At 51.0% G+C, this 21,687-nt stretch overlaps 8 protein-coding genes across 8 annotated transcripts; 5 read left to right on the forward strand and 3 right to left on the reverse strand.

Moving 5' to 3' along the window:
• Positions 1-210: 210 nt before the first annotated feature.
• Positions 211-585, reverse strand: A1O5_05038 (uncharacterized protein; the record flags this gene model as incomplete). Its single annotated transcript, XM_007745641.1, has 3 exons — positions 211-244; positions 309-411; positions 471-585. 3 exons carry the CDS (start codon positions 583-585, stop codon positions 211-213), a joined length of 252 nt encoding a protein of 83 aa, XP_007743831.1.
• A 928-nt stretch (positions 586-1,513) lies between these two features.
• On the forward strand, positions 1,514-3,784 carry A1O5_05039 (uncharacterized protein; the record flags this gene model as incomplete). The annotated part of the gene is made up of 1 exon (XM_007745642.1): positions 1,514-3,784. The coding sequence occupies one exon, from the start codon at positions 1,514-1,516 to the stop codon at positions 3,782-3,784; it is 2,271 nt and encodes a 756-aa protein (XP_007743832.1).
• Positions 3,785-3,856: 72 nt separating this feature from the next.
• Positions 3,857-4,423, reverse strand: A1O5_05040 (uncharacterized protein; the record flags this gene model as incomplete). The annotated part of the gene is made up of 1 exon (XM_007745643.1): positions 3,857-4,423. One exon carries the CDS (start codon positions 4,421-4,423, stop codon positions 3,857-3,859), a length of 567 nt encoding a protein of 188 aa, XP_007743833.1.
• Positions 4,424-5,863: 1,440 nt separating this feature from the next.
• Positions 5,864-7,387, forward strand: A1O5_05041 (NADP-specific glutamate dehydrogenase; the record flags this gene model as incomplete). The annotated part of the gene is made up of 4 exons (XM_007745644.1): positions 5,864-6,317; positions 6,370-6,472; positions 6,522-6,573; positions 6,623-7,387. 4 exons carry the CDS (start codon positions 5,864-5,866, stop codon positions 7,385-7,387), a joined length of 1,374 nt encoding a protein of 457 aa, XP_007743834.1.
• Positions 7,388-11,228: 3,841 nt separating this feature from the next.
• On the forward strand, positions 11,229-15,026 carry A1O5_05042 (uncharacterized protein; the record flags this gene model as incomplete). Its single annotated transcript, XM_007745645.1, has 1 exon — positions 11,229-15,026. One exon carries the CDS (start codon positions 11,229-11,231, stop codon positions 15,024-15,026), a length of 3,798 nt encoding a protein of 1,265 aa, XP_007743835.1.
• A 638-nt stretch (positions 15,027-15,664) lies between these two features.
• A1O5_05043 (uncharacterized protein) lies at positions 15,665-18,029 on the reverse strand (the record flags this gene model as incomplete). The annotated part of the gene is made up of 2 exons (XM_007745646.1): positions 15,665-16,660; positions 16,710-18,029. The coding sequence occupies 2 exons, from the start codon at positions 18,027-18,029 to the stop codon at positions 15,665-15,667; spliced, it is 2,316 nt and encodes a 771-aa protein (XP_007743836.1).
• Positions 18,030-18,370: 341 nt separating this feature from the next.
• Positions 18,371-20,218, forward strand: A1O5_05044 (uncharacterized protein; the record flags this gene model as incomplete). The annotated part of the gene is made up of 2 exons (XM_007745647.1): positions 18,371-18,524; positions 18,579-20,218. 2 exons carry the CDS (start codon positions 18,371-18,373, stop codon positions 20,216-20,218), a joined length of 1,794 nt encoding a protein of 597 aa, XP_007743837.1.
• Positions 20,219-20,782: 564 nt separating this feature from the next.
• Positions 20,783-21,568, forward strand: A1O5_05045 (uncharacterized protein; the record flags this gene model as incomplete). The annotated part of the gene is made up of 1 exon (XM_007745648.1): positions 20,783-21,568. One exon carries the CDS (start codon positions 20,783-20,785, stop codon positions 21,566-21,568), a length of 786 nt encoding a protein of 261 aa, XP_007743838.1.
• Positions 21,569-21,687: the final 119 nt, after the last annotated feature.

Genomic DNA, 21,687 nt, shown 5'->3' on the forward strand with positions numbered 1-21,687 from the left:
ACGGGCACGATTGATTGGTATTGAAGCAAGCGGTATTGTGAGACCAAACCTATGAGGGACAAGAAAAACAGACATCCATTGTTGTATGATAGTATTTTTTTTTCTCTCCCATGAACTGCTAGACGGGAACATGCCGTATCTTTAACCACTGATGCCCTTGGTCCATGATCCCGAAACGCCGTGCAATGCAATACTCTGGCATAGCCAGTTCTATTTGCTTGCTTCGACTTTCTTCAACTCCTCTCTAAGCAAAAGGTCAGCCACTGTGCAGGTGGGGAGGAGACGGCAAGATAATATCTAGGACGTACTTCAGCTGCTTGCTAAAATCTTCATTCTCGTCATCATCGTCCCAGCTCTCTTCCCAGAGATGTGTAGTCCCGCCGGGCACTTCTGCGTCTTCCTGCGACCAGTCTGTTTGAAAACTCATGTCAGAATGACACCCTCGGTCGTGTCTTGTCTGTTTTTCATACCTTCAACGGGAAAATCCTCAAACTCATCGTCTTCCTCGAGCATAGCCGCCGGCGGGTTCGATGCTGTCTTGGATGCTTGGGCTGCATCAACTTCGGTCTTCTGCGTCGGCTGCATTTTCGACTTTGGTGCGTTGGAGGAGCCTGACGATGACATATTGAGTTGGGTTTTGAATGGGCGCAGGCTGCGAATTGAGGACGTAGTCTTGCGGCGAACAGCGGAGATGTAGACGCAGACAAGGGACCGACTTCTGGAAGTCTGGCAACGCGGTAGACCAGTTGGAGGCTCTTTCTCGACGTTTTAGGCCGTGTGCGGTACGATGAGTGAAGTTATGCGAGTGGTCTTGTGTATACTAAAAAGGAAAAAGCGACGGATGAGGAATACTATGTGAGGTTCCTGTGCCAGTAGCCCGGTGAGGAGAGCGATCTCCAAGCCCGCATCTTCTGCTACTTACAAGTAGGTACTTGGTAGTTGGGGGCCTGTGATTAGCTAGGGGGCTCAGATGGACAGCACGCTAGTTAAAAGACCAACCTTATACGAGGAAAGGCAGGTACTGGGTATAGCATAGGCAGCCGTCACACACATGCACAAAGGCCACAAATGTAGCAAGGCATGCGAGGCAGCCGCACGGGCATAACAACACAAACTCCACAGAGTCCTACCTCAATGTTCGTCATCATCCGTGCTTGGAAGGGCTAACGGCTCAATCAACATTCCCCATTACGGAGTCCATGCCGTTGTTATCAATCCTGTACTGCCGCAAGCACGCGGGGGGCCGGGACAAAATAAGCTCGATCCTCTGTCTTCTCTGTCCTTGGGCTGGGGCCTGCGTCTTCTATTTATCCTCTTCTCACCTCTTCCCTTGACCGGTCAACGTTTGCGTTTCGTCTTCATTCCTTGAAGCACTCGACGACATCACTCGAAATGACGTGTTAGGCTACAGTGTCTTCTACTTGTCCTGTTTCCTCCAACCCTAGTTGACCCAAGATTGGGCTTTACGAGTTCTTCTTGATATTCTTATTATTATCTCCCCTCCGTCTTCGTCATGCACAGAGTCGGACGATGGTTCGACCGCGGCCGCGCTTCGGTCAATGCCTCAACGCACAGCCTAGATTCGCTAGAAGAATCTCAACATTTGGAGACTGCTATGCGAGCTGTAGACCTCGTCATGGACGATGACATCAAGGGTGCTGAAAAAGGCCTTGCAGAGGGCAATTCCTCCTTTCACAAGCTCGCCAAAGGCACCCTGGCTTTCATGAAGGCTGCTTTGGGATTCGAGCAGGAATTTATGAAGGAAGCTTCGGAAACGCTCTATGAGGCCGAATCGAGTGCGTCGGCCAGTCACTCGAGGGCTCAGCACGACTCGCGTGCTTTTCAGTCCACCATCTACGAGAGGGGCTCGGAGTTTGCACTGTGCCAGGCAGAGGCGCAGATCATGTCTGCCGTGGTTGGTGTGCTCAATGAGAGTCTGACAGAGTCTCTTCGAGGGTTCTACAAACTCCGCAAAGCATATATCACCCTTGACAGCCTTGTGCAAATGGAAGTCAACTTCAACCGAGCTCGGTCAAGGGGCAGTCTATCAACTTCGAGAGATCAGTCCACCGAAAGTTTGCGCTCATCTATTTCTGAGAAGTCGGCCCCCCCTTCCTCAGAACGGCTGGAACCCCATTCTCAACATCAAGTCCAACCAAGCCATCCATCTGCCCTCAGAAATGCGGAGGCTCTCGGTGCTACGCCAGATAGTGCTTCTGATGATGAGTTCCACGAAGCAGACGAAACGAACACAGCTACAGAGAAATATAATGGCCGCCTGGAGGTGGAGGTGGAATCGGACCACGCGGCCGAGTTAGACCTGGAGATTGAGCGAATGAATGAATTGCCACCAGAAGCCATGCTGAACCGGTCGACAACAGCGACGTTGGGGTTGCTCACAGAAGGGCCCGAATCGGAAGTTTTTAGCAACTCCCTCGACGTCTTCATCCACTCGGGCACTAATCTCATGTCTGGCCTATTGGCGCTCCTCATCTCTATCATTCCTCCGGCTTTCAGCAAACTCCTGTACATAGTTGGATTCCGAGGTGATCGAGAACGAGGAATTCGAATGCTGTGGCAGGCAAGCAAATTCTCCAACATTAATGGCGGGATGGCAAGCTTGATCTTGTTTGGTTGGTACAATGGCCTAGTTGGTTTCTGCGATATCATTGCGGACGTGGATCCCTCTAACCCAGACGATGTCGAAGGTTATCCTACGAAACGCCTCGAAACACTCCTGGTCGAAATGAGGAAGAGATACCCTAACAGTAATCTCTGGGTCGTGGAGGAAGCAAGAACAGCAGCCTCCAAAAGGAACCTTGATCAAGCCTTGTCCATTCTCGCCGCTCCCGGCAAGAGTCAACTCAAGCAGATCGAAGCGCTGCACATGTTCGAGAAGAGTTTGAGTGCCATGCACGCCCACAGGTACAAATTGTGTGCAGACTCCATACTAGCATGTGTGGACCTCAATGCGTGGTCTCGTGCTTTGTACTACTACATCGCCGGCGCCGCGCACCTTTGCTTCTACCGTCATGACAAAACTCTCACCAGTAAAGACAGAGAAAACCATGCCAAGCTGGCTGAGGAACTGTTCAAAACAGCGCCAACCAAAGTAGGGAAAAAAAAGATGATGGGTAGGCAACTCCCGTTCGACATCTTCGTGGTGCGCAAAATCTCGAAATGGGAAGAACGTGTGTCTCGTTGGAACTGCAGTTTCGTTGATGCAATCGGTGTCAGTCCTCTTGATGAGATGATATTCCTGTGGAACGGCTTCAAGAAAATGGATGAGCCGCAGCTGCAGAAATCCTTGGACAATCTTGCCTGGTCCGAAAGCACAACCTACTGGGATAAGGAAGATATCGATGAATACGCAATCCTTGATATCCTGAGGGCCGTCATCTTCAGAAATCTCCGCCGGCATGAGGAATCGATAGATCTGTTGAAACGGAAGCTGTTGAGTCAAGGGGCCCATGAGTTCAGGGGTTTGAACAAGGATGACTGGATGGCGCCGTCCGCACATCATGAAATGGCGGTTAATCTGTGGATGCAGAGGACAGGCTACACTCAGCAACATGGGGCGGCGTTCCCCACAAATCCCTCCGAACAGATGCCTCCGCTGGATCTCACACATGATGCAAAGTTGGTTCAAGAAGCAAAACACCACCTAGAAAAGGCAAAAGGCTGGGACAAGTACGAGCTTGATGCTCGACTGGGCCTCAAAATCACGGCCGCGCTCGGTGCTGTAAAGAAATGGGAACAGAAGCATGCGAATGCGCTGCGATGATGCACTGGAAGCCGTTCGACACGATGCTTGGTGTTGACCATGTGGCAGTTCTCCCCGATCGAGGTATCACCGCTAGCGATGTCTTTTGTGTGCATCGGCAGTGCCTAGGTCCGCGTCAGGTTCGTTCTTTGCCTGCCTTGGCAGCTTCAAGCTGAGAAAATGAGTCCCTTCCAGAGGTGTCTCATAATACGCGGCAATGCTCTCGAAACCGAAATCTCGGTACATCTTTAATGCCACGACCATGCTCGGCAGGGTGTCCAGCCTCATTTCATCGTACCCAAGTTTCTCTGCCATAGCAATAATGAAGGAGGCCAGGGCCTTGCCGACTCCAGTCCCCCGCCCGGCTTGGGTGACAAAGAGGCGCTTCATCTCACAGACCTTGCCTCCAGCTCCAGTAGAGGGAAAAGGCCGCAGTCCAACACACCCAATAGCGACGCCAGTCTCACTTCGGGCTAAGAGCAATTCTCCTTGCGGAGGAGAATACTTTCCCGGCATCCCCGCCATTTCATTGTCAAAATTTTGAAAGGCGAGGTCAAAGCCCAAGGATCCAGCATAGGCAAAAAAAAGGGAAATAGTATCTCTTAAGTCGGCTGGGTGTCGGACAGGAGTTATGGAAAAGTTCACTGCCATTTTGGACATTTTGGAGCACGGCGAGGTGGTCGGTTTGGCAAAAGGGAGAAGCGGAAAAGTCGTCTAAGGAACGGGCGTCACACGATTCACCAACAGATCGTGCTATAGTGTCTGGGAACTTCGTCGCTGCCTGAGGAGCAATTTTCTTTGTTTGCTTATGGCATGCTGGTTATTTGTTGGCGGAATTGGATTCTATGACTCAAGGTTGGGAGGTTCAGGCACACCCATCCACCAGGCTCCGGGGCGATTTGGCCGCCTCCGTTCCAATCCTCTCCGCTTTACTGCGTCATGCCGCTACGCCCTTGGGGTTGTCACCCAAATTTCCCCGGAAGGGGTTTTTTTCTTCTGGCTTCCCAGATGCAAGTTTCCAGTAGGAAGCGGCAAGAAAGGGGCACCAGGGAAATTGCTCAAGGAAGAGTTTTCTGCTTCACGTCTCCAGTCGCCCAACCGTGCCCCCGGCTTCGTGGAGGAAAATCTTCGGAAAGGGCAAGGATTGATGCTATCTAACATGGGATCTGGTGGGATGGCTGTTCGCCTTCGTCAGCTGGCCCTGGTGCTCGGGAGCACCCGAGTTGCGCATTCATGTAGCGAGAGAGAGGGAAAAAAAATTGCAGCGGGTGCTTTAGCGAGGGCATTGCTTCTGAGGCAAGCGATGCACAGCGACATCGGATCGAGTAACGCAGCACGGAACAAGCAGGCCCAGCCGCTCTGCACTGTATGAACACCTACATGGGTGAGGGGTCGAGGGGTCTCGATAATGCCCCTAGTCCCCGTGGATAGAATTTTTGCCAATCATGCCACTAACGCGACAAGCACCAACACCAGGACCCAGGCGCTGCCTGGTGTCGCAAGGCGTTCAATCATTCGTCATTCATCATTCATCCTGCAGGTTCATCACCGTCACCACTCCTCGCTGTACTGGGTACCGAGTATACTAACCCCCGTCGCCCCCGTCGCCCCCCTCCAAAGTCCCCACTGCAGCTCTATCAACATGCATGCCCTCCCTTATCGAGCCAATTGACGTCCTCGTCCTCATTCCCATGCTTTACAAAATTTTGTCAACCAGCAACTCGACAAAAAGTTGTCGATACGAAGGACTGAGATTCCCCCGTGGTGCCCCTTTTCCTAGGTCCAGATAAGCTAGAGCAAAATTCTGGTCCTGCTTGCCTGGTAGCTGGCTGCACATGCATCATGGTGGCCCAATGCTTCCGACTGACGTATTGATAGATTTTTTTTTCTGCCGCCAAGGTGAAAGCTGCAGTTGAGCCTACAGAATCCAGACCAGGCGACGTCTTCCTGAAGAGTCTCCTCAGACGCCGTTATATCGTGGACATTCCTCTTCCCTCTTGCACTTTTCCTGCTACTTTCAACAAAAGCTCTTCTTCAAGTTCGGTCTCAGTTCATTGTTCGCTCACCTTTACCGCTTCAAGTTTGCCGTTATCCGACAAAATGGCCAACCTTGCCTCCGAACCCGAGTTTGAACAAGCTTACAGAGAGCTTGTTTCTAGTCTCGAAAATTCCTCGCTCTTTGAGAAGAATCCAGAATACAAGACAGCCCTCAAGGTCTGCTCCATTCCCGAACGAATCATCCAATTCCGAGTGGTCTGGGAGGACGACAAGGGCGAACTCCAAGTGAATCGGGGCTTTCGTGTGCAGTTCAACTCGGCACTTGGCCCTTACAAAGGCGGTCTCCGATTCCACCCTACTGTGAACCTTTCTGTCCTGAAGTTCCTGGGTTTCGAGCAAATCTTCAAGAATGCGCTTACTGGATTGAACATGGGAGGTGGGAAAGGTGGTGCAGACTTTGACCCCAAAGGTAAATCAGACAATGAGATCCGAAGGTTCTGTTGTGCTTTTATGAGCGAGCTCGGAAAACACATCGGAGCGGATACAGATGTCCCCGGTAAGCTTCACGCGACCACTTGCCCAATATGGTAGGCTGACCACGCGCACAGCGGGTGACATCGGTGTATCCGGACGAGAAATCGGGTGGCTGTTTGGACAGTACAAGAAACAAACAAAGTTGTGGGAAGGCGTTTTGACTGGAAAAGGAGGCAAGTCGAGTACAAACTTTGAGGAAACACGAATTCTGACAAGTTGCAGGTAGCTGGGGTGGCTCTCTCATCCGGCCAGAAGCCACAGGCTACGGCGTCGTCTATGTAAGAGCATCTCGATTGCGACGAGCAGCACTTGACTGACAGTTGCCAGTACGTCGAGCACATGATCAAATACGCTTCTGGTGGCACCGAGTCATTCTCAGGCAAAAAAGTTGCCATCTCTGGCTCTGGAAATGTGGCTCAGTATGCGGCCCTCAAAGTGATTGAACTAGGCGGGACGGTTGTGTCTCTCAGCGACAGTCAAGGTGCCATTATCGCCACGACGTCTCAGGGTATTGACCCCGAAATGATCGAGATCATTGCGAAACTCAAGGTGGACCGGAAACAGCTCTCTGAGGTTGCCCACACATCCACATTCAGCAGCAAGGTCAAGTATATCGACGGTGCTCGCCCGTGGCTGCATGTGGGCCAAGTCGATGTGGCTCTCCCCTCTGCGACGCAAAATGAAGTGTCTGGTGAGGAGGCCGAAGGTCTAATCGCAGCTGGGTGCAAATACGTGGCCGAAGGAAGCAACATGGGTTGCACAAAAGCTGCAATCGACACCTTCGAGGCACAAAGAAACTTTAAAAAGGAGAAATGGGTTTGGTACGCCCCAGGAAAGGCCGCCAATGCTGGTGGTGTGGCTGTTTCAGGTCTCGAAATGGCTCAGAACTCCGCACGCATTAAGTGGACCGCCGAAGAGGTGGACGAGAAACTCAAGCTCATCATGAAGAACTGTTTCGAGAACGGGTTGCAGACCGCGAAGACATATGTCACTCCGAAGGAGGACGAGTTCCCTAGCTTGGTGGCTGGCAGCAACATTGCAGGATTTACCAAGGTCGCGGCAGCCATGAAAGATCAAGGCGACTGGTGGTAGATGACGGAAGGGATTTGGAAAAGATAGAGAATGGATTTGGATGTTGATATGTTCATGGGGTGTCGATGATACCCAATGCGTCAACCGTACTAGACTCGGTTTGCGAATAGCTGATCAATTGATAACTCAATTGATGATCAATTTCAATGATATTCCAACGAGGTAGCAATTATTGTTTCTTAAGCGCTGCAATCGATAAACATAGCATCAACAAGCATACCTGGTAAGCCGAATTGAGAAATAAGTGGCACACTGCATGGCTACCTGGCGTTGCTCGAGTCCATCGACGCGCGATTGTCGCCGGAGCACGTAGAGACCACTAATTATGACGGCTGGTGCGAATGCTGATATACCGTAGAGGGCTCTGGTGATACCGGTGTACGTTGTGGTCTGAGAGTTCGAAAGGAAACCTAGTCAAACCACGGCCTTTTTCTTGATAGAACTGACTGGGAGTGTGACTCAATGGAGGACATGATGGATTCTAGCAGGGCCATGGGGACCTGCCTGACTATATACCCGTTCGGTAATTCCTTGGTACATGATGGTATCGACGCTAGCCGTCACTAGTCCTCGGCCGAAGGCCTTCGGATTACGGGGGTATGTAGTATGATAGTCTTTTACATACGAGGTATCTTGGCCTACCTTGTCAGTCACAGGAGCTGAAACTGGCATGCATGTGATCATGCCCCAGGCAGTTGCAACCCCAGTGACTACAACTTCTAATGCACTCTCACTTCCATCGATAAGCAACGCCTGTGGAAAACAGCCAATATACGAGTTGAATGATACTCAGACATGTCGTTAGCATGTCAGTTACTCTCATATAGCGATCTGTCGATACATGCTTAAACTCGCTGCCATCTCTAGCGCCTCCTGCCAAAGACGACATGTAACCGGATGGCTCGTCATTCTTCGACAGCGACCATGACAGCGACTGTGACGGTTTAGAACTTAAGTGGGATAGCACTCACACACAGGCACAACGCGAAACTGAGGGAGGGGAAAGCAGTTTCGGATTGCTCTGTCGAGGCCGGAAAATTAGGTTCACTTTGGAACCAAGATGCCCATGCTGGCTTCGTTCTCTGCCATATTTAATGCCTAGAGACGCTATCCCACTTTCCAGAATTACGACGTGGAGCTTCAGAGGATCACCAGCTGCAACCCAATCTCAGTTGGCTCAAGCTGGGAAAGGCTGCGAAGGATCATGATACCTATTTCTATCACCTCGAGAAGGATGGCCAGAGAGTGCCAGGCCTTTCTATTCCACTCGGTCGCCTGTTCATCAATGCACCTAACGGCGATCGTTCAAGAGGTTGAGAAGAGACCGGTGAAGCTAGATGGACAAGATCATAAAGAGGCGCTGGCCCAGGATGCCGAACCCATATTGTAAAGGAAAGCAGAAAACAAATGACACCGCAGGCACGGACGTGGCGCAAATTTGCAGCCTTCATTGCCAACAGTACCGTTAGATAGCTCGGAGATGTTCAGTATACTCCCTCAGTGAGTTGATGAGCCGCCGACACAACATCACACCCCCTACCATCCAGCCGCGCGATCCTGGCAACAAAGATGAAGACACCGCAGGTACCCTCTCGTTGCGGCCCAACCCAAGTGCGGCAAACACTGAAGAGTCGTAAATAGTCACGCCTCAGGCCTCCAAGAGCGCCTTCGACGTCAACTCCAAGGACGATCAAGGTCGAACGCCGTTGTGGCATACCATGCATTTCGCTAACATGGTCGAGCTCGACCGATCACTCAAGCTCTACTATGTTCAGCTTGACGGATACCAGTGACGGGCGAACTGGATCAGGGAATCGCCACGCTCATCAGCTGTCAAGCGCGAGAACGAAGACGCAGTGAAGCTTTCGATCCGTACAGGGAGACTCAACGTCCAGCTGCGGAATGAACAGAGTTAATTTCCCCTTTTACTAGCCTTGTAACTTCGCAAAAATGCTATCGGCATTGTTCATGACACGATAGGTTGATCTCCACGCTATTAACCTAGTAAGTGGTAAGACTCCACTGGATTATGCCGTTGAGACTATTTCTCAAAAACACGATTCGGAACATACCAAAATCGTGAAGCATGCGTTTTGGTGGGGGGAGGGGCGTCGATTCTTACGATTTTTAAAGGTTCAAAGACAGGGCCAAGCTTTTCGAGCGCTATGCTATTTCCAAAGCTTTTCAGAGAATACAGGTGGGAAGTCCCTTCACAAAAGCCGGAGTATGGAGGTAAATTCCATATATATATAGTAAGAGAACGGCCCTGGACCGTGTCTTTAAAGGGCGCAAACGTCCGAGTATTGAAAAGATTTCACCATTGGTCTTTAAGCGAAGAACCATCGTTCGGGTAGCAGATCGCAATCCGTGACTGGGGGGAGGGAATACAGACGTCCAAACTGGAACAGAATCGACTACACCAACGAACCCCCCTGCCCTTCCCTTTCCAAAAAAAAAAACCGCGGTTACTGAAATATCACGAAATCATCTCCATCAATACCCAGCTTTTCCCAGTCTTCAGAGTGCTCTTCTACCGCTGGCCCTACATTATCTTCTGGTGGTGGTAGTGGTGGTCGTTCGGTTGCGGTTCACTCTCGAAGGATATTAATTCTTCTACCGCTGGCTCTTCGTACCAGATCGCCTTTTTCTTTCCAAGACTTCTTTTCATACCCTCAGAAGCCTCTTAATTCTCCTCTTTTGTGATCTCATCCGGGAAACAAACCAGCACTCGAAACGGACACTCCGCCTTGTTGGATAACCCCATCCCCCAGCCTAGCTCTGGTCAAGCGCTGTTGGAGATCATCATGGAATGGGCACGGTCCCGCGCTTTTGGCAAGAAACGAACGTCAGGGCGAATGTCGACTTATTCTGCCCCTCCACCATTGCCTTCAAGAGATCTTTGGCAAGGTCATCGCCGCCATCGGGTAGCCTGCTCCTACCCATCAAGCAGCTGCTCCGGCGAGACCATCACCGAATAAAGTCTTCAACGGTCGTAGGATCGGGGGGAAATATAGTCTACCCTAGATACTAATAGTGGGTCCTCTCTTCATCGAGACGGGGTTGTCCTTTCTAGGCGTATTCTTTTCTCATAGTATTGAGACTCCACCAGGGTACCGAGTACCGAGATGGAATTATGAGGCGAAGGCCGTAAAATGGAGAACGTAAAGGAAATGGTAGTTCTTACAGAATATAGCTTCGAAGGGTAGTACTAATCTTAGTTCTTCTTCGTCTTTACTATATACCTATCTCGGCCCTAAACTTCATCGGTCTATGTGTCTGCTCCTCTCTGGTAACAGTTAGCTTTAGCACGAGTAAGTAGGTAGTCCATCCGCTGTGAGCTCCTACTAGCTTAGCCAGCTCGCGGTAATAGTGGAAGTAACAGGAGTCTGTGAGGGTTATAATAACGACAATGGTATGGCCGCCTTTGAAGGAGGGTCGCATTCTAGAGGAGGAGAAATCCTCGTAGCCCTCGAGGGCAGGAAGGGAATTTTTGCACTTCGTTAGCGGAGGGGAGGAGTCCGTCCGAACGACGTAAAAGCGGCATGTCCGGGGCGAGTCGCACGTGAGGTCCGAGCACATTTTACTGGGTACTCTTCTTTGCTCTTCTTTACCTGCTAAGCACTCGTGACTTGGCGCAGTCACAAGGCTGGCTAGGCTGGCTCTGCTCGCTTCGCTTGGCGTTTAGTGATCGCGACAGTTCAAGAGCGACGCGTCGCAAAAAGCTTACTGGGATTGAACTGCGCACCCACTTCCCAAACTCACCATCATGACATCGAACCATCAATCTGTAACACACAGTAACGTCTCTTGATCAGATGGGACTCGGTCAACAGCCGCAGCGATGCTCAACCTCTACACCGAGACGGCCTTCCAAGTGAATTCGGCAACCGCAGACTCAGTGCTACGCCTCCAAGTTCCGAGAAAGAATGGCTCATTCGACAAACCCAAGTCCTCCTCAACCCGGTCTAAGGATGGCCGAACCTGGACCAGCGACCAAGAATCGTATTCCTCTCATGTCCTTGCCTCTCAGAGCTCGATATATTTCCGAGCGTCAAAAACATATCCCCGGACATTTTACTGGAAGGTGGTCAACAATGGAAGAGTGCTGCAGGTGCAATGCGCGGACTTTGCGAGAGGCGAAGCTGACGTCGACGAGGCGTACCTTACAATCGAGTTCGAGTTCCAGGACGAGATCATCCCCCGAGGTGTGACTTTTACGGATTTAGAGAATGCCGACGAGATTAATGCTTTTGTGTGTACCAACAAAAACGAGATCTTCAACCTACGAATACCTACCGCTGCTTTCCGCGACTTGCGTGTCCTGCAAACCGAGAACATTGATCAGTGGTGCCAGCCGCTGGAAAGTTCCACCCTTGGTATCGATACAGTCTACCGCATTCATGCCAGCACCCCTCTGGTTGTCTTAATATCCTTCGCCAGCGGGAGATTACAGAGGCTGAAGAGGAGATCTGTACAAGACGATTGGGAACAGGATAACTATGATGACCGATCATGGGGCGCGTCGATCCGAGGGCTCGTCGGTCGACGGGGTTATCACACTGTCGAATTTGGATCGACGCAACTGGATCCGAGAACGGCCCAGACTATGGCCGTCTCCGCGGATGGAGATCTCCTCTTCACTGTGTGTCTGAACCATACTTTGAGAATCTGGAACCTCAACAATGGCAGAATTATTGCTACGAAAGATTTGGTGGGCTTGACAAGGGATCCAAATGACAGGACCCATTTGAATCCAGCGGAAGACGCCTTCTTGCAGGTATTCAAAGAAGACGAGGCGCAGAAGTTTCCCACTGTTCTGACTTACAGTCCCCGAGATGGAGGTCAATTCAAATTCTGGGACATCAAGGGAAGCCTCACAGATTCTCTTATTATTGAAGACAGATATCCAGAAACAAAACTGAGTCCTCCAGATCCAGACCCTTCTGGGAACACTGTCTGGTCCATGATCGGATTCAAGCTCGATCCAGGCACCACCTACAAGGCTGCTCGGCTCTGGGTACTTTGGAGGAACCACAACTTCCACCAACTTTACAATTGTCAACTAGAAATGGGCAGCGTGGCAAGTTCATGGAAGTCAAATTGGGTCAAATGCAATGCAACAATGTCCCCAAAGGCTCTACCTCCAGAATTTGTCAAAGGTGATCAGGAAGATCCGGCTACTAGGTGGTTGGACTTCTTCCTCTACCCTGGTCGCTATTCAGAGGCTGCCCTTGAAACAGCGTTGTCTATCTTCGAGGATGCGACTGCAATGAAATTGACTGCTTCTCAGAAGGCAGCGCCGTTGAGACAGCGAATGTGCACAACGGTGGCGGGCAATATCTCACTGCGGAAGTATGGTGAATCCGAGATGGACTTTGACCGGTTCTGTATCGACACTGATTCTCAGTGGCGCAACTTTTACAGGATATCTGAAAATGTCAACGACGACCGCAATGCTCCGTTAGCCCTGACCTACGATGTGTTCAGCGAGATGGTGTGGATTACCATGGCGGACAAATGCTGCGCGGTTAGAGAATGCAGCAAGGTTGAACTTCTCCAACAAAACGAAGTGGGCGACATACGAGATCTTGAAGACACCACTGCTCGATTATGGCCTCACCGCAAAGTCAGTACTGATGACGGAGAACCCTTCGTCGACCTTGCTATCCTAATCTCCGCGGCGAGGACGTTTAGAGATTCGTTTTCATCCGATCTTGCTCGGGATCTCGCACTTGCAGTCGAAGAGGATATGTCCATTAGTGCCGAATATGTCACCCCCACGCGCACACTGAATATCTATGACAATACGGGATTTGGCGACGCTATATCGAATGACACTTTTGAACGACTCCAATCTGATCTCTCTCCGATGGGCGGCATCTCTGGCTTGAATAACGAACTTTTCCTGGGAGTTTTGGAACTGTTTGTGTCTAAAAGTAGGAGAGTGAAAAGCGCCTTAAGGAACACCCTGTTCGGGAATCTTCTATTGTCTGCGGGCACGCTAGATTTCTTGTCGTCTAAAAAACAACTGCTCATGGACCTTCTTGCTCTAGCAGTTTTCGTGGAGGGTGAGTTGAGTCAAGAGGATGTCAAATCGACAATATTCGACGCCTCCGAACTGTATGACCAGATTGCGCCCCTACTACGGCTGTGTAACCGGAATCTTTGGCTAGTGTCGCATTCCCGACTGGCTCCGTTGGAGATCCTAGGTGCTGATGGACATCCAAATGCCTCCCGCCAACGTTCTAAGCCCCTCGCCGACAAGAGAAGACTGGTTACAATCATGGAGGACGCGTTAAGCAAAGCTGTCAGACCACAGCCCGCTGTTGAGAAACCCTTGATGTATCTGATCACAGACCAGTTATCAGAGATCGACGATTGGGCTTCTGGAAAAGATACGTTGGACCTAGAAGATGGTGCGGTCTACCTGCAATGTGATCTCCTTGTACAAGGTGATCTCGACCTTGCCACAGATTTTCTACAGTACCAACCTTCAACGTCCTGGTCAAGCTATGTGAAAGGGCGATTGGCTATTGCGAAAGCCGACTACGACGTAGCAACATACTATTTTCAGAAGGCGTCATATGGTCTGGCATGTGGGAAAGCAGTTGGAGACTTGGTGGCACTTTCAGCTGGTCTGTTGTCAATGATTGAAGCCGAGTGTTTCAACAACGGCCTTCCCGTTTACCTGCATCATGTTACGACCCTTTTCGAGTCTGCGAAAGCATACAACGAAGCAGCTAAGTTTGCTCATTTGACATTAGAATCATTGCAAGCTGGGCAGAATGAACCAGTTCTCAATTTCCGAGCTGAAGTGTTGTCCAGATTGGTGAACGCGGAGCTCAAGCTATCTAGGTTCGATCGAGCCTACAATTCTCTGGTTCAGATGCCTGACCCAGCATTGCAGCGATCATCAGTGACGGCCCTGGTCAACTCAGTCTTGAGTTCTAATGTATCTGTCTTTGGACCTGAAGGCGTGGTACAGAACCTCCAGTCTCTACCTTGGACTATGTATCCTCAACTCGCCCGACACATGGATGGACACCTCATTTCCCTCGCAAAATCCCAGTCGATGGCATCCAGCTTGACCTCAGGTGGTGGCAAAGTCGACTGTCTCAGCATCATGCACGCTATCCGAATTAACCAAAACGACCACCGTGGCGCGGTGACAATCCTATATGACCGACTCAAATTGATCCGCAAATCCGGTCGGGCTCGACATGATCCGAAAGCCACAGCGCTGAGACACGTCCTGCTTGCTCTCATCAATCTTATGGCTTGCATGGCAGCGGACGAGGCGTACATCCTCGTTGAAGCCGATGACAGCAAGGCAACTCTGAACCAGGTGAATGGAGAAGATGCCAACGCTCAACATGACGGACAGTTGATGAAGATGATGAGAAAACGACGCCGCGTGGTCATCACGTTGGAAGACTTGCGGAAAGAGTATCAGGCTATTCTGGATAGATGTAGTCGGATTGAGCGCGGAGACTTCGACTTTGAAATAGATGGGGACGGGGACAGCGAAGAAGATGAAGCCGAGGAAATGATAGGGGAACAAAGTCAATCGAGATTAAATTTATCGAAAAGTCCGTCGAGAAATGGGGGCGGAGGCGGAGAGGACTCTATGGAATTTTGACAGTCCTAGCTGCATGTGGACATCAGAATGTTTGAGCATTAGCAGTCAGGAGAAATTTCGAAGGACACGTGCAAATTGCAAGGAGTTTGGTCAAGTCAAACGAAAAGGATAACATTTCAATCGAGCTCGGTAGGACCAGTGAGAATTGACGCGAAACGCTCGCAGCCGTGAACTCACTGATAGCTGCAAGATATCAAACAGATACCGCGGTCAAACGGGTTTGGTTTCTGTCGTATTATTTCATCACGCCGCTGATTTCTGCTGGTCTCTTGGATCTCCGAGCAAAGAGTGCCCATCGCACACAATCGAATTCCCCCAAACCGATCGAAAATCTCTCGAAAGGGCACTAGAGAGTCACGACGGAGCCACTGGAAATTTTATGATCAGAAGCCTGGGATGCAGGGCTCTACGTACCTAACAAGACGCGCATTCTCGAGGTCGGCTTCCGAGCAAACACCTTGAAGCTGACCTCAAGTGTTCCATCCGAGAGAACCCCAGCTTGCTGCCCCCAATCTATGCTGCGCTTGCAAAAAGGAGGACATGGTTGCTGTAAGTTCCCAGAAACAAGGAGAGGCGCAAGAAGCCATGATAGACTGACCTGATGTAATCTCTCCCAGCACGATTCGGCTTGACAGCACTCAATCCTCCTCGATCTCCCCCTCCTCGCTTCCTGAATGCACTCCACTAGGCTCCGGAACTTGAAGCATATCCTTGTCTTTGTCTTTTTTGATCGACGATGGTTCGGGGGTTTTGCTCTTCCCTTGCTCACGCGACCGCGACCTTCCCCCTCGACGATTCCGTTTGGCACTGCGTCTTCCACTCTCGACGCTGTCTTCACTTCCTTCCCTCCTCCGTCGTCGATCGCTGCCTGTAATACTCCTTGATTCTTCGCCATAGTTGAGTTCATCCCTGTTGCTGCGCGGTTCGGCTCGTGTACGATACAGACGTTCTCGTTCTTCTTCCCGCTCGCGCCTTTCACGCTCGTAGGTGCTCATGCGACGAGTCGGAGATGTTCTGTCACGATCGAGACGACCGTGTCTCTCGTCACGTTCTCTTCCCCCACGGGCCTGTGGAGGCGGTGGGCTGAACCCACCGGCTTTTCTGTATTGTTGCTCCCTCGCAGCTTGCGCCTTACGGCGGTCTGCTTCGTAAGCATCGGGCTCGGGAGTTTTAGAAAGCCGGCCGTATCTGGTTTCACCGCGGTGGCCATTTCGATGGTCTCGATCATCTCCCCGTCTAGAATGTCTCCTTTCTCGGTCTTTGTCGGCGTCCTCTTCCTTTTCTTTCAGCCGCTTGACCACCTTATCAAAAGCAGACTTCCTCAATTCTTCACTTTCAACGGCATGATACTCATCTGTCTTTTCTACCCGGGCCTTAATGTCCTCCCAAGAATCAGTAATGCGGACCGCAGGATCTAGATGCTTGATTCTTGAGCGCAGTGCGTCTACGGCACGACGTTGATGGCGGTCTGCAGCGTGCTTTTCATCCTCGCTTCTGCGCACAACCTTGTCATGTAGACGCTGGAAGATGAGTTGCAGGGCATCTCGATCGATATTGGCTGTTCGCCGATCAGTAAGCATGACATCAAGAAACTCGTCGAAGGAAGTTCGAGGTGTGACTTCATATCGTTTGTCCTGCTCGTGGTTAGCATTTGGATGGCAGAGATAACGGGTGGCAGCATACTTCAAGCACATCATAGACGTCGTTCCTCCTCCCTCGTAGAGCCCTCTCTTCCTCCTCAACGATGTCCCAGAACAAATCCAAAGGTGTTGATCCGGCCTGACCCAACATTGCAACATACCTCGGGTCCTCTTCGATCTCAGGCAATATGGTCATCCACTTGGCTCCCGCTTTGATTTTGCCTTGGCTCCGCAGGGTCTGAAGCAGTTCCACGAATCTATCGCGATTTTGCCTTTCGCGTCTTGCTCTGCTGGCTTTTTGCTGCTGACGTGCATCATTGAAAGTTCTCTCGAGCGATTTGATATGGTTCTCAAAAGCCGTCAAAACATCTGACTTACTCAGAAGCTTGAATCTCTCATCCGACTGTATCCTCTCGTTGGATTGAAGAATCTCCTGGGCCTGCGCCCATCGGGTATATGGCTCCAAATCGAGGGCTTTGAAAATGGCAACAAGGTCATCCAACGCTGATTTGCGAGCGGCGGCTTCCTGTTCGATATGTTGTTTCTTAAGCTCGATAATGTACTCTTCGAAAAGCTGCTTACGCTCATCTTCGTTGTCAGTGGATCGGAAAACCGTCTCTCCCTCAATGATCGGACGGATTGTTTTCCATCGACTGTAGTGTTTGATCTCGGGATGTGTCCTCAACATGTTACCGAAATCTGTGCGTAGCTTAGCCAGTCTTTCCTTGGCCTTTTCCCGTTCTTGCTGCCGAACCTCGACCGCATATTTCTCGAACGCCGCCTTCCTATCCTTGGGGTCTTTCAAGGCTCTATATTGAGGATCTTTGATGGTTGCCCGCATCGTCTGCTCCCAGGTCCAATCAGGCTGGACATTGGACCGTCGCAACAACTTCATGAATGCAGCTTCCGCCTCTTCAAAGCTGGAGTAATCCGGCACCACCTCCTTCGCGATGGTTGGCACCGAGAGCGCGCTCTCGGGTCGAGGCTTCGAGTCAAAGGGCGTGTGATCGTCTCGTTCCCGCGCATGAGTGTATGAAGAAAGGGCAGTAGAGCCACCGGCGACAAAGGCAGGGGGTTGTTGGACCGGCTTAGGAGGAAGTTGGACGGAATTCAGAGCGTCTCGATACTGTTGAGGCATGTCCCATACTGTCTGTTTGGTCTCCGAGTTCGAGTAGTACTTCCGGCCATCGGGAGTCGCGTATTCTTTCCATGGTTGAGCCGCAAGCGCTTTTTCCAGCGGAGTCATGAGGTCGACCGGTTTGATCCATTTTGTCTCTTTCGTGACAGTGTGGTAGTAGTAGGTGCGCCCGTCGGGGGCGCGGGCCTCTTGCCATTGCCCTGCTGTTGGTGGAAGTCCGTTCATGTTCGTATGCAAAATGTGCCAATCAATTATGCGAGGGAAACAGCGATGATTGTGGTAAGGAGCGACAGGCCCAAGTAGGACGTTGAGCGTGGAGGAAGCGCTACGAGTACTTCGCAGTATCGGGAAATAGCAGCGAGGTGAAAGTTGAAAACTCCAAGCTTCATTACGTAAGCAACCTGGTATGCGCGACCAACACTTCAGCACTTGCTTCCATCCCACAAACCCCTGAACGAGAATGACGCACTCTAACGAGCAAGCTAGGATGATACTGAGAGACTGAACTTCGACTGTTCGCACACAAGAGATGCCCGATGATAACTTCCCAGAGTCGTCCTCTCAACATGGAAGCTGAACTTTTCAAATCAGCCCTAGTGGACGCCATTATCCCAGAGGACACGGTGACCGAGGTTTCAGAAATTCTTAAAGCAGGGGCTGAGGCTCAGAAGGACCCCAGTCACCTTCTGGCCATAAAGGAAAGAGAATTGCTCTTTTTTGGTGCGTCCAGCTCACGTCGTCCAAGGGATTCTATCGTACTCATCCCCAGATCAGATGAAAGGTTGAGGGCACTAGCGGTCCTCCGACTGCCGCATTGCGACGAAGATGTCTTGCAGTCATATCTCTCGCAACTTTCCTTCAAGATTGATGTATGGGCCATTGAGGAGTCTCCAGGCAATGAACAGAATACTCCCGGCGCACCCCCTCCCAAGGACATGGTGTTTTCAGCCGAATCGATCCAGAAGACCGAACCTATAGTCCTCGTCAGTGAGTCTGCAAATCGCGGCCAGACCTTGACTCTTGTCTGGGAAGTCGAAATCTCCCTCAATCGGCCTAGATTCCGCGTTCCTCAGCCTGCTATTATACTGATCCCTTCAGCCACCATCACTGCTCCTCAGCGTGATGAAGTCGACAAGAATGGCGACCTTGAGCTCTTCCAACCGCTGGAAGCAAATGTGCTTGAGCCCATGCACTTTGTCCCAGGCTTCAAGGATAATCCTCCATACCTTGCCGCATCGAGACTTGAACGGGTATTGCCCATAACAGCGACTCACAAGAAACGGATTCACGTCCAACATGTTCCTTCGAGACGTTACAGAGCCGTACCTGCCACAATGGCGCGGATACGGTATCAAAAGGTGAACGCATTCACTACGACACCCACCACCGTTGCTCTGCTGGACATGGACGTCATTCCGTTTGTCAAAGTAGACGCAACGATCGAGCAAGTTGATCTATCCCTCAAGAATGGGCGAGCTGAATCAATGATGCCTACCTTTCTGCCTATGCAAGTCCGGTCAGGAGATTGTATAACATTTCTATACAGACTTCATCATACGCTCGGCCCAAGCCACGCTCCTAGATTTGGACTCGTGAACCCAAACCTTGATGTCTTGTCAATTGCCATCAGACTGGCGATACAATTGAATGAGGAATGTCATCCGGTTCTCGTCATGAATTGGACCACCCACGTCGACTTCACTCCAGCCCTAAATCCATCGTTCGGGCCCCCTTCGCAACCGATCCAGCGGCCGAATCGACCGACAAGCCTTCCTGTTAATGCTGACAATAGTGCGGCAGTGCCTGTGACTGCGATTAACACTAGCCTACAGCCGGCCTCTGATGTCGACTCGAGGAGTGGACTGTCAATATCTTTCACAGCCCCTGACGTGCCGGTCCAGGTTGGCCAACCATTTTCGTGGAAGGTTCTGGTCATGAATAACTCTGTGAAGACGGCCAAAATCGCGATCATCCCTCTACCTCGGATTCAGCGGCAAACCTCTCAAACCCAATTCTTCGCCAAACGCCACGCGCCGAAGTCATCCACTGCCTCGTTCCACCCAAGCGAGCGGCGACACACTAAGGATGGGGAGGACTTGGATATAGCACAGGCAATCGTCGATGAGAACGTTGTCTATGCTATGCACCACTCGCATTCTGTTCCTCCAGAGACCGATCTGATAGCCTTGACTGCAGAGTTACGGATTGGTCCCTTAGCACCTGACCAGTGCCACGAGAGCGACATCCAGATGGTCGCTTTCGAGGCCGGAACACTACGGGTCGATGCTATGAGAGTGGTAGATCTTGTCAGAGAAGTCGAGGAAGGTGCTGCGGCAATGGGGGTGCTCGCCGACATCAGGGATTTGCCTGACATTGTGGTCATGAAAGCGGCGGGAAAGAGACCATCACATTAATGCGGCTTTGCAATAGAGGATTTGCACCGCACCGAATCCCGATCAACAGGCAGCAGCCAATTTTTGGATTGTCCACGAGAAAGTGGAATCTGTCCAGGCGCAGCGGAATTAATTGTCCCTAATGCTCTCTTTTCAAGGCCACTGGCAGAGGAATGACGCACATTGCGAGCTATTCATCATAGACAAGGATGTTCTATTCGAGTACCTTCAAGACTGATCATTGGTCTGACAGAAGCACTTGGTTCTTTGTTTGGCATTCGATAAGTTCCCCGAACCTGCAGCGTTCGCCTGCGAGTCTGCCTTACGACTTGGTCCAATCACAGTCGGCCTTAGGGTTCCAAGCCTGATATGGAATTCCGAATACGACGACAGAGCCCGATGCAGAAGCACCTCCACTGGACTCCTTGGGGAGATTGGGAAATAAAAGGGTCTTTGGTTGCTGGCATTCTTGTGGATGTGTATGCCACTTATAGTTTCAGAGCTTAGGAAAGCCCAACCCTCGCGCCGTCACTGTTAACCTCTCTGGCCAGTTTCTATTGCATAAATACGCCAAATCACACTAGGATGACCGCAGATTACTTTGAGTACAAACATCAGCTCCCGTCATCGGCAACGAAGGCTGCTGAAGTAGATGTCAAATCTGCATCCGCCTCGCTCTTCTCCAATGTTTCCTACTCGACAACACTCCTTGACCCCGATAACTTCCGCGCCGGTACAACCCTGCATGTTTCCGCTCGTGGAATTGGCCTTCTTCGACTTCCGGTCCCTTCTTCGGAGCTGCAGATTCAAATCTTCCATAATGACGGGAGTTTAGCATATACCTCGACCAGGGCAAAGCGATGTTCTGGGAATGCGATACTCAACCATCCGAAGCTAGGCGACTTGATAAGCTCAACGTACTTCTTTGGCCCCAAGCGCAAGCCTGAATTCAGGTCCGCCCAAGGTCGAGCTGGGGCTGGTGGCGATGGAGACGAAATAAAAGCTTGCGGGAAGCTGGGGTCTCGGTCTACGACGTTCACCACTCCAGATGGGCAAATGTTTGAATGGAGCTATTCGCGGAAGAATGACCCCCTGGGCAAGAGAGTAAACGTCATCGCACTGCGCCGGAAAGACACGGGGATGATCTTGGCCCAGTTGATCAGATCGGATGGTACGCGTACGGAGGGTACAACCAGATGCACGGCTGGGAACGGTGGGCAGCTCATCCTCGACCAAGAAGCGACGAGTTACCTGGATGAGGCATTGATCGTGGCCACGTGCCTGATGATGTTGAAGAAAGAGATCGATCGGAGACGATGCTTGCAGATTATAGTGCTCGGCGCCGCAGCTGGCTGCGGCGGTGGATGTTGATAGGCTTTGGTCTTTGGTCTTTAGTGCTATGCAGTATATCTTGATGGATATATTCAGTGTTCCGTACTACGAAATGAACAATGGGTGTCTTGAATGATAGAGCATTTTTGATGAGGACT

This window comes from Cladophialophora psammophila (genome assembly GCF_000585535.1).
Source record: "Cladophialophora psammophila CBS 110553 chromosome Unknown aczJe-supercont1.7, whole genome shotgun sequence".
NCBI lineage: Eukaryota > Fungi > Ascomycota > Eurotiomycetes > Chaetothyriales > Herpotrichiellaceae > Cladophialophora > Cladophialophora psammophila.